Source organism: Myzus persicae, unplaced genomic scaffold, assembly GCF_001856785.1.
Source record: "Myzus persicae strain clone G006 unplaced genomic scaffold, MPER_G0061.0, whole genome shotgun sequence".
NCBI lineage: Eukaryota > Metazoa > Arthropoda > Insecta > Hemiptera > Aphididae > Myzus > Myzus persicae.
Genome location: NW_019100636.1, coordinates 459,707 through 484,471, shown reverse-complemented (window position 1 = coordinate 484,471; position 24,765 = coordinate 459,707). Strand labels below are relative to the sequence as shown.

Genomic DNA, 24,765 nt, shown 5'->3' with positions numbered 1-24,765 from the left:
CAAAGTGATTTTCCTGTGAAATTATAATACGCACTTAAACCAAAATACACCGAAAACATTATCCAAACCACTATTGGTGGATTGCCCAGCTTAGTTGTATAAATCGATACACACTTAGAATTGAACTGAAATACATTCATCTGTTCATCTGACGGTCCGGTTGCAGAAGGGTATTCGATTATAATTCAAGGTATACGATTATAATTCACCTTCAACTGCTAAGTGACACTGCCGCAAAGCGAAAAAACCGATATCTACCGACGACTCAGTCGTATGTCTCACGTCAACAGTGGCCGTGGTAACCGGGAATGTGACACACAGACAAGTGGTACGTGTACCGTTGGAAACGAAACCGACGGAAGCGGTGGGGTTGTGAGTAAGTTTCGAAGACAGCAGCAGTACCGTGCTGGAGATGCTTGAGTCACTTGCAAGTTGACATTAGGTTAGGAACCTCACAATCGCTCTCGATCGTGGCCCACGCAGTTTCCCTCTATGGTGGTGTAGTAGTCTCATTGGTGGGCAGATTTCGACACCACTATCGGTGACGGAGTTAAAACTTATCTCAACGGGGACGGTTTGCTGCATTTTAATGTTTTCACCGTCGTAATCGTCATCGAGCGCAACAACCAACACACTAGTCACCAGCCATCATGTCTGCAACGGTCATCGCTAGCCCCTCAAACACTTATAATTGTTCGTACCACGATTTAAGGTATACAGGTTCCTCATTTATTTCGATGCCCAGTGTTTATCTTCGATTATATAGCCTGTTAGAAGGGCATATTAAAGAGCCTAAGCGGAAATTACTGTAGTTAAACGATGTATATTTTCATAATATATTATGGATTTTGTATTTTCATTTCGATACATATATGTATAATAAAATTATAAACGCTGAGAGTCCTACTTGTCATTCTTCCTATGCTGAATAGCTGATTTTTGGGTATAAAGCCGTGCGCCTCACATGTAAGGCCAACTTTTATACAGTGTTGAGCAACCTGTATATCTTAAATCGTGATTTGTACGGCTGTGAAAAATTAGAGAAGTATAGCCATGTAATATAATATTATTGCATTATACAATCATCGCCGTGATGCCATCGTGTTACCACATCTCCTCTTATGGCCTATTTTGTATTTTGTATTACTATTACTACTTATGTTTATTTTTTTTCAGCACTTCGTCTTGTACATAAAATAACTTCGGTAGGTATACAAACAAATATTGTTTTACGTTCAATAATTAATATCGTGCTATTTACTCTGTTCGCATTTATGAGTATAATAAAATGCTAAAATATAAATAACATTATCTGGTAAGCTAAAACAATATTAAATGTTAAAAATATGTATATTTGAAAGTGTTATCCCTAAATAATTAAAATCGTAGATGTTATAATAGTGATGTTTATACTTGGTTTATTACGAGGAAAAAAACAATAGAAATCATTTAGTATTTGTATAACTCTTTTATGATTAAATATTTTAATTATTTAAATAACAGATGTAAATATTGTATTTAACAACGATATAATTTTGATAATTTGTCCAAAACGAACTTTATCAAATTCATTGAATATATTTTAAAAATTACATGCTAAATATAATAAATATCTATATAACAGCTACAATATACGTTATATTACACGCTTATCGCACGCTTACATTTTATTGATCAATGATGAGAATTGATCGACATACAAAATCAAAAATGGAAGATCTTAGTATTACAATTATATACTTGAGCCAAATAATATTAAAAAGACAAAAAACAACAATAATAATATGCTAATGATATACAGTGAGAAGTAATATTATTCATACATCGAATAAAAATAAATCAGTAGTTTTTTGACACGTTTCTTAAATTCTAAAAATATTGCTCCACAAATCGTCAATCGTTGGGTATTTGAAATGTTACTAAATAATAATTTATAATCTAATTAACACAATTCAGTTTATTAAGACGACCAGAAAACAAAAGATGAACTTGATTGTCTTATGTACTAAAATGTTATACGTTTCTTCGTTTATGGGTTTTTAAGTGTGATTAAGTTGTTTTTAAGTGTGAAACTATTTATAATCGGGCAACTAAAACAATTTACCTCATACCTAGTTGGTTTAATGGAACTGGGGACACGAGACGATTTTCCACATAATTTATAATTCCAGAAGGATAATAACGAGATTATAAGTATATTAACATACAAATATTAAATATATAAATAACACAACTCAAAATTCACAACATTTGGTAAAATAGGTATTTCAGTAAAAATATAAATTCTATAATTTAACAAGATAATAATTTACTGCGGTAAGATACAAAATCAATAATAATAATAATAATAATAATAAAAGTAATAATAATAATAATAATAATTATTAATAATATTAGAGGGTCATATTTTACTAGCTGCCTTTCTTTAATACTGCCAAATATTCATACATAAAATATGTATATAGCCTTTTAAAGATTTGCGGAACTATGGTCTTCACATCTGCTTTCGAACTTTCAAACTTAATTTTAAGCATTATTATATGCTTTGAGTTTGACCGGAATGTTAAAAATATTCAAATATTTCATCTACGTTTAAAAATTTGATACTTAGATATTGAATTAAAAAGAAGAATATTTTCAACGAATTAATCGAAAATAAAATATACTAAAATAGAATCTAGAATATTATTTGGTTATTTCATTATGTTGGATAGATACGATTTTATCAGTTAACATTTTAAGCAAACCATTTCAATTAAAATGTATTTAAACATTCCTCATTAACTCAACGAACTATTTTCGAACACTTTCATTGGTTAAAGTTGATAGCGATTGTACAGTTGTATAGGTACATCACAGGAGAACACTCAAAAAAGAATCGTTTAAACAACTCATATTACAAGATTACGTTTATATCGCAATACACTGAATATAACTCATACTATGAGACATTTCTAAGGTCTCCTATATATATATTAAGATAAAGTTGTATATTTTTATGACCTAACACTGTCTCGTTCGATTTCCAATTGGCCAGCGCCCCACAATAGTCGATTTTTCGTGAATGGAATGAGCCCAATGAAGACACCAGACAAAACGATCCAAAAACCGGCTAAGTAAAAAGATAAGTCCCAAAAGCCAGTCAAATCAGATACCCAACCTGTTAACAGAAAAAAGAATTATTTTAGTGATATTAGTCAGCTTATAAATTATAATCGGTTATCATGCCAAAAAATATAAAATTGTCCAATCTGTATTATTATCACAAAAGGATTCTCAAAAAATGTTCTTTTTACGTTAAAAACTATAAAAAATAACTATGTGTACTTCAAGAATTTAAAATGTTTATAATTGTGCTAGTAAGTAATTTCATTCCATACTATATTTCAGTGAAGACGTAGGTATACAATATAATATAGATATGATATATAATATAATATATTATATACTGTATACATTGTTTAAAAACTTTAAAACTGTTTTAAAAGTTTGAACGTTATTTTTTAATAAAACTGAAAATCTTTAAAAATTTTACAACCGTACTCAGTCTCCATTATATGAAACCAGTGTGAAATCTAGAATAGGTACTCCTTTGCTAAAAATGTACTAAAGCAACTATTCGGAAATAAATAAAACATAGATGATGATATTTACATAGGATCTTATACATTTTCAATTGCGTTTTTTCGGGTTATATTATATAGTTTAAAATAAGTAATAACTGTATGATTGAAGTACAATATTTTTTATTATCATGTGTATTTAGCTTATATTTTATAGTTATTATATTTTGAGTTATTCGTGAGTTATTATAATATTTTAGTCAGTTATTCACCAACCTCCTGTTGGTATCGCCACCGATGGATAATTGAGATTTTACTGTGTACGTTATTATTGTAATTCGCTTATATTACAAATACTTAACAAATGCGATATAGCATGAATAGTTGTTTACCTGCTAACGGAGGTCCCAATAGATTGCCGATGCCTTGGCACAGTAACATCAGACCATACGCCGTGGTGAACCGGTCCAGCGGTATGAGTTCTACCAAAATGGCGGGCGTGAACGAGAAATTTGAAGCGAAGAACAGTCCGAACGCGGCGCCGATGACGATTAGCGACCAAAAGCTGCTGATAAACAAAGGCATGATTGCACAGCAAATGCCACAGCCTACTAGGCAGATCGCATACACCTTGGTCACGTTCATCCATGGATAATCACCAGCCCAGCCGAGTAATATCTAAAATTAATAATAAAATCAATATGTGTACATCGAGTGATCAAAACGATACTATTGTTCATTGATTTTTAATCAATAATAATTATATTATTATGATCTTTTAAACTGTCCTTTATAAATAGTCCTTCATCAATTTTCGACCCCCCATAATAAAATGTCCTGCTAAATAAATCCTTTTAAAATGTAATTTGTATTACGGTTATGAGTTAATACAATTTAATGACTATAAGCCTGATTATACTCAAAACTCAAACTTAATTTTTTTAAGTATAAAAGACCATTCATTCGAATGTATAAGTGTATAGCGCTTAAAACTGAAAATATAACGATTTTTGTAGACGTCAGATAACAAAAAATAAAAATAAAAATAAAATGAAATAAAGTATAGTTACTATAATACAGTATATGTAAATATGTATTATTGTTCTATAGTACATATTTATGTAAAATTATAATACAAACGAATACATAGTGAAATATATTGTCATTATTACACCAAAATAAACTTTTTTTGTTGGATTTACTATAAAGGACAACTGAGAACTGAGAAGTATATTAATATTAAATCTATTGTAATAAATAATTATACATTGATTCGCATAATACGTACCATTCCGACAGTGTTCGTAGCTCCGATAGTGCTGATGATAGTGGATGCGTCTGTTTCGCTGAGTCCCTGAGCCATGACAAAATCAGTGAGATAGAAATAAGGTACGATAAACCACGTGAACAGCAATATCGTGGACAGGGACAGGAATAGGAAATGTAGTTCCAAAAACATACTGAAGTCTAAGATGCCACTGAACAACTCTTTCACTTCGGTGTACCATTCCTATACCAAAGATATTTTATTTACTTACATTGTTTTATTGGGTGGGAGAGGTACATGTATGATTAAAATATAATATATTGTGTAAAATAATTTGCATATCACACTATTCCTATCAATGTTTTAAATATTTTGCTACCTTTATAATAAATAATATATTTTTTGCAATTAACAATCTACAACATGTGAATCATAATTGATGATAACCAAACGTCATAATGTAACAGCGAAAAGATAAAAAAGTGTTGGACTTTTTATAGAATTTGAATGTTTCAAAATAGAAATAGATTTATAGATTCATAAGAAAAATGAGAAAAAAATTGTAATTTAGCGTTGATATGAATAGATTGTGTAAACAAGTCAAACGAAAAGGTAATATGCATGAATATATATTATATATATATAATATAATATATTGGCGTAAGTAAATAATGTTATTAAGAATTACAGCCTATAATGAACCATAATTCTTTCAACGAACGATATATTTTTGATCTTTACTACTAGGATTACCGAAACAAGACCCTATTTTATGCACCACAAATGGTGTAATTGGGGTTCATGTTCTTATCATAACGTCATATACTCGTCTATCGTTGTGTTGATACATCTGAATAATAATGCAAAATATTATGATATTATTGTGCACATTCATTATAATAATAATATTATATAAGACATGCAACCACCACCGCCGGCTGCAATCCGCAGAGCATAATTATATACCAAATGTAATCATATGATATTAATATTATGATAAAATATATATGTTTTATTGTCATTCATTGTATGTTAATTAATTTGTTGTGATGATATTATCGTGCTTTTGTGTCAGACTCATAACAGTTGCATGCAAGTTGCAACTTCGTTCGCCACAAGACCTCGTACATTCAAAAACCCGAGGGTCGTTTTTACGCGGCTTTAAAGACTCAAAAAGCTCAATAATAATAATAATAATAATATGGGTATAGGACGCTCATATAATATAGTCACGATATATTATTGTTATGAGGCTCAACGACTTGATATTATAACGAGGCCATTGGCTGTTTAGTTTGTGATTCACTCTTAAGCCCACGCCACCGCACAAACTCCGTCGTCTGCAGCACACCACCCCCCTCACCCGATCTCCGAGGGTGTAAGTACGCATTTTAACCTGCTCGGAGAAACCGGGGGCCAGGGCGTTTGCGCGAACGCTATCGATCGAACGGCGTTAGCTTTTGACCCGACTCAACATACTAAAAACTCTGTGTGTATGTATATAATAATCGTGTAAAACGCCGCCGCCGCGCAGATCGATGCGAGACCGGTGAAAATGCGGTGTCATAGTCAGAGTTCTTCGGCTCAAACTATAATAATTTATGCACTCGAGGGCATTATATGAATAAAATAAATATACTAAACATATTAATATATCGTTATTATTATTATTATGACTAATCGCTAGACGTCCGAAACTGTACGTTTTCGGTCCATGTTATAATATATTAAGTGTTATGTTCCTACATAACATAGTTTATACGAGAGCAGTTTTTGTGTGCACTTTATTAATTTTTATCGTAAAAACACACGATGGTTCACCGTAGTATAAGCATTATAATGGAGTTTCTATTGACCTGTCGCTACAATAGTGAGAGCTCATATATTATAATTATGATGCTGTGTTTGCCAGTAGGTGAATTCGTACATACATATACCACCGGAAATGACTAAACTTGAGCAGTATCAAGAATCACTATAAGCAATATTGTAAAAATTATACTTAAATCGGCAGTTTTATGCATGAATTTATATTATTTCCTAATAATTTCTGAAAGCGCCTAATAAGTGTAGACAATTATAAAAATTATATAAATTGGGGAAATTCTGCCTTTTAAGCTTTCAAAAAATAAAAATATTGTCTAAGAATTATGATCAATGAGTTATACTAATAATGCTCTCTATCTAATGTGATAATTGAGAGGTCAGTTTGTTTTACACTAACAAAATGCATACAACTTAATTAATTATGATTCACATATATTAAGTTTATTTTTTACGCATTGCAAACTACTATAGCATTTTTGTTACATATTTTATTATTATCATGACAGTTCATTGGTACACTAAACTCACATTTCATTTTGCAAGTACATTTTCGAAATCCCTTTTGTGATAGTATCTTAATCCTTTGCTTCTTGAAGAGTTATCTACTTTTGTGACCTATTAACCATACGACCTAGCTAATCAATAATTGTTCGTTGATAAAATCTTCGCACAAGCATGCTATATTAAGCTGATGTCGAATCAGATATGAGTGCACCTATTTATATTGTATTGTGGATATCTGTGCGACTGTGATCACTCGCTCACCCTTGTACTCTGCGACCACTTTCGTTAATATTATAAAAATATTTCATAAGTATTTGTATTTCGAACATATTTCTACCCATTAAAGATTCGCATAACATTAGTATACTATAGTCGACGTCGGTTTTAAGTATTTTTAGTAAATTTTCATGGAGTGAGTACCAACTTTATCATGTTGTACATGTGACACATACCTAATATACATGGGTACCTAATGAACTAGAAAAACAACATGTAATCATCCATCGTAAATATTATTATAATCTCGTATTTTAGACGTTTTCCGATTACGAACGAAAATACTATCAAGTGCTAAGCTGTGAGAGACAAATGAGAATGAGGGATGATGAAACCATTTATTATTATTACAGCTATATTATTGATCAAGAAAAACACAACGTTGTAAAAAGTTTAATTTTTACGATGTACTGCAACGAAAAAATTGAATAATTTTACGGTGAAATTTGTTGTAACATTGTTCTGAGAAACCAATGAGTAAAATATCTTCTCATAAACGGCATTCGTATAAAACATTAAAACCGATAAGTAATTCAATATTTACAACAGCTATACTATCTACTATAATAAATAACACACATTGCTTATATTATAGCCAATATTTAAATATTAGTATACAACGAACCAACGGGGTATTACAGGTTTCATATTAAATGAAAATATATAATATAATGAATGGAAGGCTTACGTCATGTTACAGACGTATCATAATACTTACAAAAAAAACAACAATTTTACTATAGGTATTGATGATAAAATGTCAAAATGATCATTAAACCTAATTTAGTTTTCTGATTTATTCATAATGGATTGTAAAATAAAATGTTCAGACATCGTCCACCCTACATATGGATCGTGTACAGCAATATTACGTGAACTAGAGCCAGTGCTGTGCTACCGATGTGCTTCAGGCGTAGTGTACAACCACTACAATAATTATTAATTATATTAATGTTCGTTATAATATAAATTATAATATTGTTCTGTCTACGGCACCACAAATTTTGAACACGAATCCACTTAAAAATAGGACGCACTGTGTAATGTCACTCGTGGTTCTAGGGGCACACCTGGTTTTATCTACCCACAACTATGAACCTATGCAAATGTCATTTTTTTTTAAAGCGTCCTAACTACCTATAGTTACCTAGTTAGTTTTATAATTAACTCAATAAATTAACCATAGTTTAACTGTTTAGGTGACCATTACAATAACATGTTCATATTTGACTACATCATTTCACTAAATACTTGGTAAAATATTGGTGTGTGCGTGTGCATGTGCGTGTGTGTGTGTGTGTGTGTGCGCGTGTGTGTGTGTGATTATACATATTATATACCGAGTGCGTACATAGCCTACGTATGAGTATGACCTATTTATTCGTGGTGTTAGCGGCGGCGGGGAAGAGGCGATTAAAGTGCAGCCGACGCAACACCCGAGCGGGAGAACGAAATAGTTTTGATATTATGTATATTAACAAGTACACAATGCAAAGGAACTGTGCGCGCTTTGTCCTATCTGGTCTGCCTTTTAATTGCAACACAAAAGCCCGTTTCCTTTGGGCAGCGTGTGTATTTATGAGTTTTCAATAAATAAATAAAAATATATAATTAATATGATATTTAAATAGCACTGCGGTGTCGTATCTGAAGCTCAACTGGTGGCGCCTCCACCATTCGTTTAAATGTATTTAATACAACTCTTAATACTGTGGCCGGAGGGCTCTCCACGTCTCACGTTAATGGATTGCTTGAATTTTTTTTATCATTAATATGTATTTTTCATTAAATTTAATACTAATTTGACGATGTCGCTTTTTATAGGTGCCATTATAAATACAATATCCCATAATGACATAAAGAAACAAGTGAAAAACACACGTAGAAATATAATGGTAAATACCTAATATGATCAGTCTGATTTGATTTTACGCCATACTGAAACTGAATGTGTGGTATATATTTTATATTTTTTATTTTTTCAAGAAATATTCAATCTGTACCCTTGGACAAGTGAGACATTTTGTAAATGAAAAAGAGTGAGGGAAGAAGCCATCCAGAGAAAGCACTAAGTATTTGTTTGTTAATTAAAAAAAAAATTTTTTTCAAAGTTAATCTAGACACCAATTTCTTTTCAGTTGCAATGGTATATTTGAAAACGAATATCAACCTACATAATGTTAAAAGCACTTTTTTGTCCAAAGTCTGAATTTCGTTAAGGCATATACCAAGAATTCGAAATTTCATGTTTACATTGTGCGAGCGTTTCGCAATACTATATACGCATGGTACAATGTAGATCGACCGAAATTCAATCTAAATCGGAACATAAACAACACTATACAAAAATGCATAAAAATGTTTTGTTTTATTACTATATACGATGTACAGGTCTGTCATCGCTCTGGTAGACATTGACATTGGCTGATTCATAAATGTAAAAACGGCCAAGTGGTGGAAAACTTGGTGAATTTTGCAACAGATATAAATGCGCACTGCCGAACGAAAGAAAATCAAATTTTATTGGATAAAATTAAATTAATTTCCTAGTTTTTTTTCACTTATTTTGAGATCTTGCATGATACGAAACGAATGATTTATATATTCTGCAAACGTGCGCCACAGAATCGGACAAACTAAACGGTCTAAAAGACGTGTTCGCAATATTAACGCAATATTTCGCAATATAACTTTTATTTATTATTATTTTCATTAATATTGTGTCATAAAAACCGGTGATGATTTCCGTGTTGGTGTACATGTACACTGTACAGTAATGGCATTTTATCATAAAAATATATTATGGCATAAGCTACCTATTATATAAACTCCATTAAAGAATATCTAAATCCAGGCGAATAAAAAATGTTTTCTATACAGCAAAAAAAAAGCCATTTTTAATTCAGTGGTTCTGAAAACTTTCGTTTAACCGTTTCACACCAAGAATTCAGCAAAATGAAATAATTTAAAGACAAATTATATATGTTATTTAAAGTTTCTTTGAATACCTATCATAAGTTTAAAACTGAGTATCAAATACTAAAATTCTGATTTAAGTTTATTTTCTATAATTCAATAATCTTTAGCCATTTATTATAAAAATGTATTATTTCATTTAAGTATTTTTAATAGAATACATAGTATGGGTAAGTATCTCGCTAAAATAAAAGTATGTGATGAAATTATTGAATTTTTTTTTTATATCTTTCGGGAGATTTTATAATTCAGCTGAATTGATTATAATGGACAATGTAATTTCTTTCAACAATAGTTTGAACAAAAAATTTAAAAAATAACAAACAAAAATTATCAAAGTTACTCCATTTTACGGTATGTATTTTACATTAATTCAACATTTTTAATACGCACCAACTGCTAATGTATTATTGATATTTCAAAACGATTATTGATTATTATTATCGAGACGATTCGTTTATCAAGGCATTTATATATTTTTCAAATGCCATACGAGAAAATTGAAATGCTCAAAATAAACGAGTACAATTTAAGAAAGAAAAATCATGAAAATGTAAAATAAAATGACAAATGTTTGACTTTGCGGGAGTGCGAAACAAATTTGTGTACCTTGTTCAGGTCGTCCGAAAAGACAAACATGCTACGATTTCCGAGTCCGAGATTATTATTATGATTTCTGGGCCGGACGTTAAGCGATGCGACGGCGGTTGATCGGTCGCGCAATAATTGTTGTCGTCGGTACTTTAGAGCAGCCACCGCCGTATATCCACTACTGTAATACATAATATATATATCCGCTCCATACAGATTTATATATATATAATATATATATATATAACAGTACGACGACCATTGTTCGGGTATTACGGGCACCTAACTGCCGGCTTAGGCGTAGTCCCGCCATCGTCGGCGTCTTTATTCCACCTATGGGATGTCTTGTGTGAGGAGGGGGGGGGGTCTACGAGAAATACTGAACATGGCACATGTTTCAAACAACACGATTGAGTTGCACAGACAGAATCCAAAAAGTGTCAGTCGCCATCGAGATTGAGCACAATTCCGTAAATTTAAAAAAGGAAAAACATCCATCACAGGATATAAATTAATATTATACATGTATATATTATTGTACATAATATATATTTTCATTTATAAAACTCGGTAATCTCGATGTCTTAATGTTCATAATATATACAATACATTATACATCGGATGTTTACGATAGAATAATGATTACATTGCTTGAAAAATTCAAAAATATATATAAATCGGAATTTATAAACATCAAATAAAATTCAAGTAACAACTATAATACTAAATTGATTACTAAATACTTATTTCCAATTTTCAATAATTATTAAATTAAACTATCAGAGTACGATACATTTAATGTATGCTATATAACCCAATTAAGTTTTTATACTTGAAGTATTTTTCATTTGTGTCAATTAAACTGAACACTATTGAAATTATACATTTTATAGTATTGCGTTCAAGTCAACGTTTAAGCTCAATTTTCTAGTGGAACTATAATGGCATTATGCTTATTGGTGATGTATATTATATAAGTCAATTAATAATATTATATGTTTTGAAGTATCGAATATAACTACTGTTGTTTTAAAAGATAATTTTATGAATTATATATAGATGACAAGAGTAAAATTTTAAATATTATAATAATTTGACAACGTTGCATGATGAATAACATAGTATAGTATGATAATATATGTTTTTTTTACACGATAGTTTCGTTGAAAATTGTTGGAATATAAGGGCTGACATCTTCAGTTGTTTATGTAAACGTAAAGCCACGGTCGGACGATATATTTTTACTATATACGCAGTGATTCATCAAGCACGCCCTTCGCCATTTATATTGTCACCTAAAATTCACTCGTATTTAAATTTTAAATATTGATTTTTGGGACTTTTAACTTTTGAGTATGGGTACTAAAATACAATATTATTAAATGCTTAGGTTTCGTTATTTCTTAAGAGTCCTATAATTGTGGCGGTACATTAAACAAATCATTAAATAATGAAATGGTGGTGAGCATCCTGTACACAAAACAATATATTAAATTGTCTTCGGCCTTATCACGGCGACGTGTGAGAGAGAAAAAAATTGAAATTTGGCCGAATTACTATCGGGCAAACGGTGAATGTAAAGTACACGTCGTATGTTACATTGGCACCGATCGGATACCAAATAGCTTTAGCTTGTTACGAGCTCGCATCTATATATATATTATATATTGCCGATGGTGTCGGGGTTTACAGTAAGTATACAGCGACAAATTTGAATAGCGCTCACTTGTCACCAAAAACGGTTGCAGTCCGCGCGAACACACACACAGTGATAATACACATTAATCTTTATATAAAACGTCCACGACAAGGCCAATATTTCCAGTGGGTGACCCTCTTGCGGACGTTCGTACGCACGTACATAATATATGTATATTTTAAACATACACATAGGTATAGGAATAAATGCTCGTTTTTCCCGTGCCGTGATTTCAAAACATTTTACATTCGTCCAAAACACTGATTCGATTGTCACAGAACAATACTATATTATATCATACAGTAAAGGTACGATATTTCAATCACAATTTTTTTTTAGCTTTTCCAAACAAAATCGAAACAAAAATCGTGATGGCTGAGATATTAGACAGCGAGCAATGAGTACTTTATATTATTTTGATGACCGACAATAATGGTATTATATATTTTGATCTCAATATTATGATATAATGATATTATGGTCTTTAAAGGTATACAAGAGATGTGAACAGAAGCTTGCATGGATATTTATGGTCATTTTAACTTTCTAAACGTTATGTATAATTGTTTTAACAGAACAAAAATGTATAATCAACGTAGTGCCATAATTTATAAAATTACGGTAACAATAATTTTTTTTGTGTTGTCAATAATTTCAACTTATTTTTATTTACATTGAAAAAGCATTTTGATATTCAAGTGTAGTTGAAATAATTTGAATCATGTGGACAAGGACAATTTTCAAATGTTTGACTGAAAAATTACGTTGCGTTAATACATTTTAAGGTTTAAAATAGGTGTCATAAGCTATAAGGTTTCGAGGAAAATAAAACCTTTCTAAATCTCGCCTTTCGAACGCTCGAGAAGAATACTAGATTGCAATATATTATACACGTAATTCTTTTTTTCGATATCTGAAATGTTTCAAAATATATTTTTTTTATGTTCCTCTGGGTTTATCATCTGTATATTTGTTTATTTATTAGGGTTGTTTCTAACATATAGTACGAAGATGATTAACATGGAGTGGCTTGTTCCGAGAAAAAAAACAGGATGAAACATATTTTTAAATGAGTCTACTGCAATAGCAATATCAAAATATCACACCAGAAATTAAAAAAACTATAATATTATATTATATTCAACAGATATAGGTATTAATATCAACGGCTGTCAACCAGATTTGCTCTAAGACTACCAGCAAAATTTGAAAAATTACATAGGTATAGAATCCATGTTTAATTTCCTATCCGTACTATCAATCTTTTTACTTTACAAATTAAATGAAAATCACAAATTATTTATTCATTATATTATAACAAAGCAGATTTACAAGGTAAATCGAGCTGCTCAAAACCTAAACCGAAGTCTGTAAATACTGCTGCGTCATGTATATTTATTTTGATCATATTATATAACGATTACAGGGTTGAAAAAAAAGTATTTCTACGAGGACGAGAGAGGGTTATTCTCCTGAATCTCCTATCTCCCTTTGACAGTTTGATCACCGTTATTTAAAGGTACTGTATGCGTATAAGTAATTCTCCAATTCAACATGTGCACTGAGCATGGAAAACTCGTGATTGTCAGAAACATACAAAACTATAAAAGGATTTCAGGCCCAGCCATCGGTGATAGAGGCCAGCCGAAATAATAGCGTCGCATCCGACCATTATCTGCCTATTTCCAATTTCCATTACATATTTTACATTAGGTATCTATTTATAGTACCAAAATGGTTAACAGTGGTCCTATGTGCATCGTTATAGGGATAATCTAGAAGGAGGATGTTGGAAAAATACACTTTCAATTTTTTTGTTGAAATTTTTAGTTGAATAGTATACTAGTGGTTTTATAAATAATGTCTAGAAAATTAAAAAAAAAATTATTTGAAATAAACATGTGATGGTTCTATCCCCTAGATTTTTACCATGGATTTGTGGCTGCACCTATACCTACTATATCGTCGATTATCGTTAATCTACTCCCATATGAAGCTATACTTTCATTGTATTGTATTGATACATCGAAAACTAATAATATAATATATTGTATAAAATAATATCAGGTCATAAAAAAAACAATATTGTTCGTTTAATCATCCGTAATAACTTATAACGACTTTATATAAATTTTGTTTTGTTTGTGCGTATGATTGTCATATCAATAATAATAAGTTGTCGTCATGCGTAGTATTAAATTTGTGTGCGAACAATAATAATATTATAACAATAAAATATGCATAAGTAGTGTGTATATATTATTATACTATATAATATAATATATATTATATTTTATATACATAATATAGCACAGTTTCTGTTGTAGAACATGCACATTTATGTGGGTGTGTTCTCCCCGTTTATATGTTATTGTTTCGTTTTACATTAAACCGAATATTATTACAACGGGCATTCATGTATGTACATATTATAGAACATGACGCAGGCGCCAGTCGCGAGTCACTCCTGTTTTATAGCGAGAGCGCAGGGAATATGACTGTGACGCACCATTCGACGTAAAAACTACAATTTTTGTACAACTGTTTTGAAAATATTTTATTACATTGTAACTCTATTCTGATTAAAAGTGTTTATTTTTCAATCGAAATATATTCAGTATGGCAGTAATATTTCTCCAAAAATAAGTATTAAACAAGGACAATAATGTATGAATTTTGAATTTGTTTAGAATAAAATAAGTTAAATTATTATATTAATGCATAATAGGGGCCGAACTAGTTAACGCAGACACAATATACTGTGTAGGTTTTCAACAATCTTACGTTTTTAAAGTAAATTGATTTAATGGAATTCGAAGGGAACAATCATTTTGAATATTAAAAGTATGAAAAAATATATATTATAAAAATTAGGTACCTACCAATGAACAATACCAATATTAAGATAAATTTCATAATGTTTCATAATATAACTAGATAGGTACACAAGTAAGTTGTGGCTAAAGGTAACATTTTTAAATTCGCAACAACGAAACTGTTTTAATCATGTAAACAATATTATTTAAGTTAATATTGATACTTTTTAGTAAAATTATTGATTTATTTATTCCACATTTCCATACCGAGTTTAAATATAAAATACTTAAATCGTTATTTAGTTTGTAGTAATTTATATTATAGTAGTAACCTAATAGATTTTAATAATTCAATTAATAAAATGTTACTGAAAGTCTATCAACAGTCAAAGTTTTAGGTTTGGTTATCATTATTGTCCCAATCATTTTTCAATACCTATCATATTTAAACAGCGTACTGACAAAATTGAGATATTGGCTTAGAAATGTTTTTATATTTGAAGAATACCTAAATACATTTCGCTCCGTATTAACACTAGTTTATTAAAACGAATGATTTTGGTTTTATCCAAAACAAATGCAATGCATACTCTTTAAGTCTTAACTATAGCTGCTCTTCCTCTGTATAATCATTCTTTAATTCATGCCAAATGCATCCATTTCCTCGAAGCACTCACCATCCACCACTCATCTTCACCATCCTACCTTACCTTTTTCAATGATTTCGGGTGAAAATATGATCTTTTCCGCCTAACTCGACGTATCGTGTTCACACGTTTAATCGATAACTGATTAATTACTTTGACAAAACTATGTCTGCGGAACATCTGTAAAAACGTGTGTGTTGGGCGTTTATTTATATATTTTTCAAAGTTTCGAAATTCCAGTTTTACATGTTTACAGTTGCAGTTATAGTTCTGCATCCGTTTGTGTCATCTAAAAGAATGAAGACGTAAATTGTTTGGAGGGAAAAAAATAAACTTACGGAATCGGGTTCGCTAGTGACTGTTAATGTGGAGTTATTGTTGTATATGTCTGGGCACGAGGACGCTTTCATAGAATTTTTTTGGATGTTCAATATTGCTCCTTTGTACATCACGGAGCTCCTGAAACACAACATATTATGTAATTTACATATTTCATAACAGTACGAGGTATAATACGCTGTATATTTAGATGATAACTGTTCAAATACATATTAATTAATTAGTTAAATTTATTCTCACAAATCATGAAATACGCAGCGCGGCAGCGAAAATATAACATTTTACTCATGCTACAGATATCGTTATATAGGGCATGATTTATCATTATTATTATTATTATGATATATCTATCGTTATTGATGGGGTATTGGTGGTTGGTGAAATTTATTTTGACTGCTGTCAATACATTATAGCGTACGTACTACGTAGTACAACTATAAGACTGTTATAGGCATCTAAGAGTCGATATTTATACATTGTTTTAAATTTTTTTAAATAATAACGTAATTAATAACGTTAACAATATGTATGTCGCTTAAAATCTAAATTATGTGAAAAAAATGTCCCTACAATATTTGCTATATTCGGTTGTATAAATTTAATAATAATAATACATATTATGTACAATATATTCCCACCATTCTCATTTTGACACTTTAAATCATGAAAATAGTATTTAATCCTTTGGGGGTATGATATATTAAACACAATAATTCGATTTATGTGTATATTCACGTTTACGGGCATTCATAAATTACATAACGTGCATGGAATTTTGCCAAAATTTACGGTACATAATTTATGAATGATCTCTAATCTAAATTAATATTTTAACACGCTAAATGCTGCAATGGTTAAAAACTAATAGATCATACATAAAATATTCATCCTTTAAACCTACATTTCATATATTTTATAATTAATAGTTAAAGCCATTCAACATTATTTGATGAAACACTATTTTAAAATTCACAGTCGACTTTTTACTTATCGACTTTGACGGATAAATTATTGAATCAAATTCAAAGGATAAAATTTTTTTGTCGAAATGAGTTACACTGATAATAGTTAATGATGATTAATTAATTTTGCTTAACAGGAATAGTTATAATAGGTTTTAAATATTAATTATATTTTATAATGAAATTTAATTTATACATTAACATTTTAAGATTTAAAATAACTTGCAAAAAACTCTTCTTTTATAAACAAAAAGCTACATAAAAATGACGGTGAAAACAGAGGATTTTGTGTTATTCTAATTGATAACTTATTAAGTGTCTTAGAAATAAATTTGAATTAAATAAAGAAGACCCTACCCATGCGTTTATTTACCCGTCTTACATACAGTACATAGCAATTTTTTCATAACTAGTGAGTAGTGTGCTGTTAGTTTTTATATTAGAGTGAATTGATTTATAATCAAACTTTAAGATGAGAACATTATCTGTGCTTAAGCGTTGGTGATTTTTTCGATATTTTAATTTTCAAGCAAAAAATGAGTATGTTAAATATCCCAAATTAAAAACGCTCATATCTCAATTAAAATATCGAATAAAATCAGCACAAATAATGTTTCTACTGGAAAGTTTGATAACATAGGTTATTACACTCTATAATATCAAAAATAACACACTATTAAAACTAGCGAATGAAAATTTACGAAGCCGTACATTTATAAGACGTAGACAACAAACGCATTGGTAAAGTCGTCTTAAGCATATTTATTATTTTGAAAAATTGACTGCTGGGATTACATTTTTAAAAAGTTTGTATAGTATACTTTTTATCTATCTATTTAACATGATATCATCGATAATAGCTTGTAAAATCAATAATGTTTCGTTAAAAATACGTAATAGCTATATTTCTACAAAAAAAACTGTCATGCAGTTAAATATATCTATATTTAAGTGGAATATATAACATAATATATAAAAAACAATCTAAATAAGAAGTAATAACGTTATATATCAAACAAGAATAAAATTACTTTAAATGAATGACTAAAAAGTATAAAACTATAAAGTATAAGCTATAGTATAGTAAACATTTATAAGTACAATTCGTAATATTATAACTATAAGATGAATACGTTGAAATGTCAAAGGAAATTCTACAAATATGATGCTATATAAATAACTTATAATGCTTTGGACTTTATGTACAAAGAATATTATTCTGCAGTATCAGCTATTTTGTTTTATTTAATCCCAACATTTTTGGTTAGAATTTGCAGCCAAGATTTTTCAATTATTTTATTTATTTTTGTACTTTCCGAATTCCAAGGTATCGGGAATCTACCTACTATACACATTGTACATTGAATACTATACGATGCATAACAATGAAAAAAAGACGATTCGTTGCATTGATAAATTATAAGTAGGTTATGCGTATATAATATTTGTACTATCATCAATCATATATGGTATTGACGTAGAGTGTATACTGTAGGTACAAGTATACAAAATACTTTGAAATAATGCGAAGCATTTTGGAACTGCAGTGGAGCGATGAGGATAAAAACGATAAGGTGAATACAACCTTATATTGTATATAATATATTATGTTGGGCTATATCGTTTAATCTATAAATATATATAATTTACAGATAGAATATAGTTATTAATAAAAATAAAAAACATTAAGTGGAATATATAAAGTTAATACTTTAAACGCGTCGAAGCATTTTAGTATAATATTCTAATGCTGAGTGCCATTCATTCATTCAGCGGCATCCATAAAACACAGTACACACACACACACACACATGTTATGCATATATTGATATTATTATATATATACACAGTTAAAAAATGCATACAATGCAATACATTACACGTTGTTAAGTATATAATACAGAATTGTCCAAAATCCAAGTGTACAAGTAGGTATGCTTTCAGTTTATTATACAAATCGTAAATCTACTGTTGGATTTTTAGATTTCGGTTGTACATATTTTAAAAATATGGTACTCCGAAAAACAATTTTGTTCCATATTTTTACAGTTCATATTTAAACACATTTTGCTCTCATTCAGGAATAAAAAAATCATTCCCGATTTCATGTATCATTCAAACGTTTGATTTGTGATGCTTATAACTACATACCAAATCAGTATATATACCATACGTGACTGAGCATATATTATTATGAATGTTATATAAATGAAGGATTTTTCAGTAAAATATAACGGTGAAGTTAATTTATGATATTTACTTAATCCTTATATTAAGTATTGGAAATTAAGAATAATTCGTGAAAATTAATGAAAAAAAAACGAATATGATTTTTATCGCTTGCTTTGGTTCAACCGTGTCTCGTCTATTAGAGTGATAAAGTGTAGAAAAAATGTTATTATAATATGTCTAAAAATATGATTTGGGAGGAGGTGACACTCATCTACCATCAAATAATTTACCAATAATCAATCTACACATTAAATGTTATATATAGGCTGTATAGTATATATATTGTAGTACTTGAAGTTTCATAGAATTGTAAAATAGTAATATATATTAAGAAAGTAGTAGTTATCTATATTTAAAAAAAACCAAAAGTGTATTTATTATAATATAAATATTTTAATGCCAAATTAGTAATTATATAAAACGCATACAAATACAAAATAGTATTGAAGCTTTAGCATATTGCTTTTAAAAAAAAAGTGTTGTAATATTCAATGAATTGAAGCTTATAACATGGAGAGGGACTAATTTTGAGCATAATACAAAACTTTAAGGAATCTGCTTCCCTTTCACCATCAGATCTCGTATTTATGCCAATTTTTATGTGCCACTATCATAAACTAAATGTATTTCATTTTGTGTTTTAATATACATATAGTTATGAATTCTTCATATTTAGGTAATCATCGTTGATTAAAATAGTAATAGTTCTTATTTCGTATTCATAAAAAATAATTTAATTAAAAAATATCTAGGCTTTTTTTGAGAAATTCAATTACTACTATGGAAGTCATTGTATTATTGACTGTTGTGTTTATCGATTGTTGAATAATAGTTATTAATAATACAAAAATCGTTGTGAGTATCGTACTTATTGTGTATATTTATTAACAATAATCTTATAACGTCGATTAATTTACAAGAAATGGATCGTACAACTGACCTGTGATATGGTAAACTCTTCAAATAGCTGCTTTGAGTGGTGCTAAATTGTCTCTTCAACATCGAGTGATGTGCCTTAGGTTGTCGTTCGGGGCTATTGTCAGCGGTGTAAGTTTGCGGGGGTGAAATAACCTGCGATTCCAGTGGTGATATGACGCCTGAACCCATTGAGTTTGACTTCTTCGATTGTTTTAGCTTCATCTTCATGACCAGTGGCGGTGAATCGGAGCGAAGCCCACCTTTGTTGAGGACCGTCCGGGTATCTGACAGATCTTTGCCCACCGATGCATTGTTCACCTGGCTCACACTGCTGCTCCGGCACAATAACAGGTTCGGATAGTTTTCTAGGATCAAGTTGAACAGCGTCTTGTTGGAACTTAACGACTCGAGGACTTCGAACGGAACCTACGGAAAAATGTTGTAAGGTTATTAAATAGTCACGTAATGGATGTCCAGTTAGGATGTATGAACAAGTGTGTATAAACAATGCGATTTAGGTGATTTAACGGTAGGTATATAGTTATCCAACAAAGACCTAACTGTGAAAAAAGCGCTAAGTCGCAGACCCGCTCCCAAAATATTCTCCTATCGAAGTAGTGAATCTTTCATTAGTCAATAACCTTAATACACAAATACATTCATGTGCATTGTGCAACAAATCTCTTTTAATTGTATAGCTTATCACTTGGCAAGTTTCTGATTTTGTCTCTTTAGCGTTGTCAAAGACTAAAATAGATTTCGATCACCCACTGGTTATTTTTCTTTGAAACTGGCCAAGTGATAATCAATTCAATTAAAAGAGATTCATTGCATATAAATGTATTTGTGGAATATAATGACATTAAGGTTATTGACTTAAGAAGACTTGACCGTAATATAGATATCACTACCCACCTAGGAAAAAACAGTTAAGATTATATAAAAGGAATATTCCTAAGGAACTTTCAACTTATACTTCGACGGCAGACTTTTTGGAAGACGGTCTGGGGTTTGGCTCTTTTTTCACATTTTTTAGTGGTTTATGGCCATATTTCACGTGTCTAGTCGACACCTTCTGCCGTGCTCTAAGATAATTGTTATTATTAGAATATTAGAAAAATCAAATTTAACCACCCTAAAATATTTAACTAATGGATTTTTAGTCGTATCATTAAAACCTGTAAGATATTTGGCTACAGCACCTTCATCTAAATTTTTGTATTTATGAACAATATGCAGGGTTTGTAGAATTTAATAAATAAAGTGGAACTAATTTTGAGAAAATTACAATTTTTAGATTTTTCCCTTTATTTTCACTATAAGACCCACCTTTATGCCAAATTTCACGTTTCTTAAAATACGGGAAATATCTTAAAATGTTGATGGTCAGTGAGTCAACGAGTGAGTCGATAACAAAATTTCCAACTTGGAAGTTCTCCCCGCTTGAAAAGCTTAATGTTTAAGGTTAGGTCAATTTCTTACAGCGATCTAAGCTACTTAAGCTTACTCTATGTTTCGAATTTCAAAAGTATATCTTAAGAGGAAGTAGAAATATAAATGTTTGAAAAATCGGATGAAACGGTCTGTGTAAACATACATTGCAGGCTTTGATGGAACTTGTTAGATGCACTACCTTGCGTTCAGATACGAGTACACGACGAGAAACGAATAAAAAAAGAAAACAGTTTTAATGTATTGGTGTCTCGCTGTTATCCGTTGACAATTGGTATGTACTAAACTTTCATAATATGATTATTATAACGTTTCGTGCAGACTGTAGGCATATTTTTAAGACGATGAAATTGTCTAATATTTAAAATAGTAAAATCGTGTCCTATTTTCATGGTTATAGTATCAATTCTTCTTTCGTAAGACATGCTGTTGAGTGCTTATATATTATTTTTGATTTATTAATAGACGTTATGCTTTCGACACAATGATATAATATATTGTACTAAAAAAATGTAAACTGTAAACTGCATAGATTTCCTGATTTGTTTGCTCCTCTTCCTAACAAAATCCATTTACTGTTAAGCGAACAAGGTATAAACAAATATTCAGGTTATGGATAGTGTCCAATATTAGTTGAAGTTCTCGATCGGTACGCAAACTGTAAGAATTGAAACAAAAAAAGGAAAGCAAATTGGCATCCAACGCTAAGTATAATTTCTGTAAATTATGTGCATGTTAACGCATTTAACAAAAAAAAAAAAAAATTTAAGTTTCATTTAAAAATGCGCTAATACATGTTCAAACATTAAATGTACAAAAGAAATGTAAATTTGAACATATTATTATTTAATAATAGTGCAATTAGTATTATTATGTACCTACACATCTTATAATTATAAGCTTAAATCAATAAATATTTTACAATCATTTATCACTAGTTGGAAACGATTAAATTGTGTACCTATCACATTATTAATGAGTATTGAAAATGATTACTATTATTTATAGCTATGAATAAAACTAGTGAACGTAGTTGTGCAGAGACACGTAGAATATTAAACTGTACATTTTTTATAAGTTTATGGCTATAATAATATTATATATTATACTCTATACAATGTGTCCCCGGGGAAGGTGACCGGCCGGCGTCATATAATGATAGAATACCACAAGTAATGAAAAAAAAACCCTTTAGAGGAGGGGTCTTGCTCTTTTATTTTCGTACTTTATTATTACTTTTATTACTTTCAAAACCATTTATTTTTGACAATTTTTTTTTACTTCTTTGAATTTAATAATCTGCAGGTACGGTAAATGAACAGTAATTACTAATTAGTCTTCAAAATTTAAATTTAAATTTCCATAAACCCGTGTTGGTATAACGAATTAACTTTTTTATTTTACTATTATAATATTATTTAAGTATCATTGATAGGTTGTCGCTTCCGACAAGATATAGATACAAAACGTGGCTTTCTCAGTAGTCTTTTTAAGTTTTCATTTGTAAGTTTAGTGTGGTATTAAAAACGATTATTTTTATCGTTTATAAACCGTTGAATATAAGTGAGATGAAATATGTGCTATTATATTTACAACATTCTGTGGGGCCTATTATGATACTCGAAGTATATCTTTTGCAAAATGTAAATATATATATCAGGGTGACACATAAATTTATGTAAAGAGCTCATTTTTATTTTTATTAATAATGCATTCCTGTGACCCTTTTTTTAATAATATAATAATGTAGTATTCGACGATTTAAAGTTGTAGGTATAAACAACCCTCGTGGAGGGATACAACTATTATAAGTATAATATAAACGACGGTTCATGAATTTTAAACGTAGCTTATTTTTTAAAATCTCATTTACCTGATTAACATAAAACGTTGACTCTGGACGGTATAGATCGTCACTCCCTCATAACCCATCATTGACCATCAGCCCCACAAGATATCTTTTAAAAGATTAATCGTGGACCTTTTTATATAAAACAAGGGGATATTTTAATCACAATAGTCATTATCGTCGTTGTTCGTATATGTTACAGTCAGAGACGTAAATTAAGGCGGAGAAGTAAAAACGTTATTAACATAAATAAAAAGAGACAATTTTAAATGTCTATATATATTTAGCAAAAAAAGATTAGCTAACCTAATTTATTTAGGTTGGGTTGATAATTATAATACCATACATAGAAAAATGCCAATTCAAATATTTAGTGAAAACTTCGAGTCTCTATGGTTATTTCTTTCTAAATTGATTTGACTGAACACTAGTGTTTTGTTAACATTCCCGTTTAACAGCCTTTTAGTAATTTCCAATATTATTGAAAAAAGTTTGACATTTTCTACTTTAATTATATCCAAAGTATTATAACTATTTAAAATATGCAACCAAAAATCAATTTCAATATTGAAGAGCCAAGCATTACGTATAGTGCATAATAGTATTATTTGTATGTTCTAAAAAGTGTCATCAAACAAAAAATACATTTATTATTTTAATTTTAATAGTTTAGTATCTTTTTCTGATTTTCCTTTAGTAACTAAGTGAATTACTTTTGATTATTTTTACTTTAAATTTTCGAATAAAATTACAATCACATTTTTGGCCAAACCATTATTTTAAGTTAGACTATTAGAATATAAAATAGTAATATTCATTCATTTAACATCACTAAGCTCTATAATCT

General features: G+C 29.8%; 1 protein-coding gene across 2 annotated transcripts in view; it reads right to left on the bottom strand.

Moving 5' to 3' along the window:
• Nucleotides 1-1,530: 1,530 nt before the first annotated feature.
• Nucleotides 1,531-24,765, bottom strand: part of LOC111037954 (monocarboxylate transporter 14-like) — a 42,228-nt gene continuing 18,993 nt past the window's right edge. The window contains exons 3-8 of one of the 2 annotated variants that reach the window (XM_022320835.1): nucleotides 20,640-21,043; nucleotides 16,505-16,625; nucleotides 16,230-16,346; nucleotides 4,852-5,073; nucleotides 3,956-4,241; nucleotides 1,531-3,160 (exon numbers count right to left, since the gene is read on the bottom strand). In XM_022320835.1, coding sequence (XP_022176527.1) covers nucleotides 2,997-3,160; nucleotides 3,956-4,241; nucleotides 4,852-5,073; nucleotides 16,230-16,346; nucleotides 16,505-16,625; nucleotides 20,640-21,043 — 1,314 coding nt within the window. In that variant the 3' untranslated portion in view covers nucleotides 1,531-2,996. The remainder of the gene's footprint in view (nucleotides 3,161-3,955; nucleotides 4,242-4,851; nucleotides 5,074-16,229; nucleotides 16,347-16,504; nucleotides 16,626-20,639; nucleotides 21,044-24,765) is intronic. The other variant, XM_022320843.1, reaches the window with a different exon arrangement.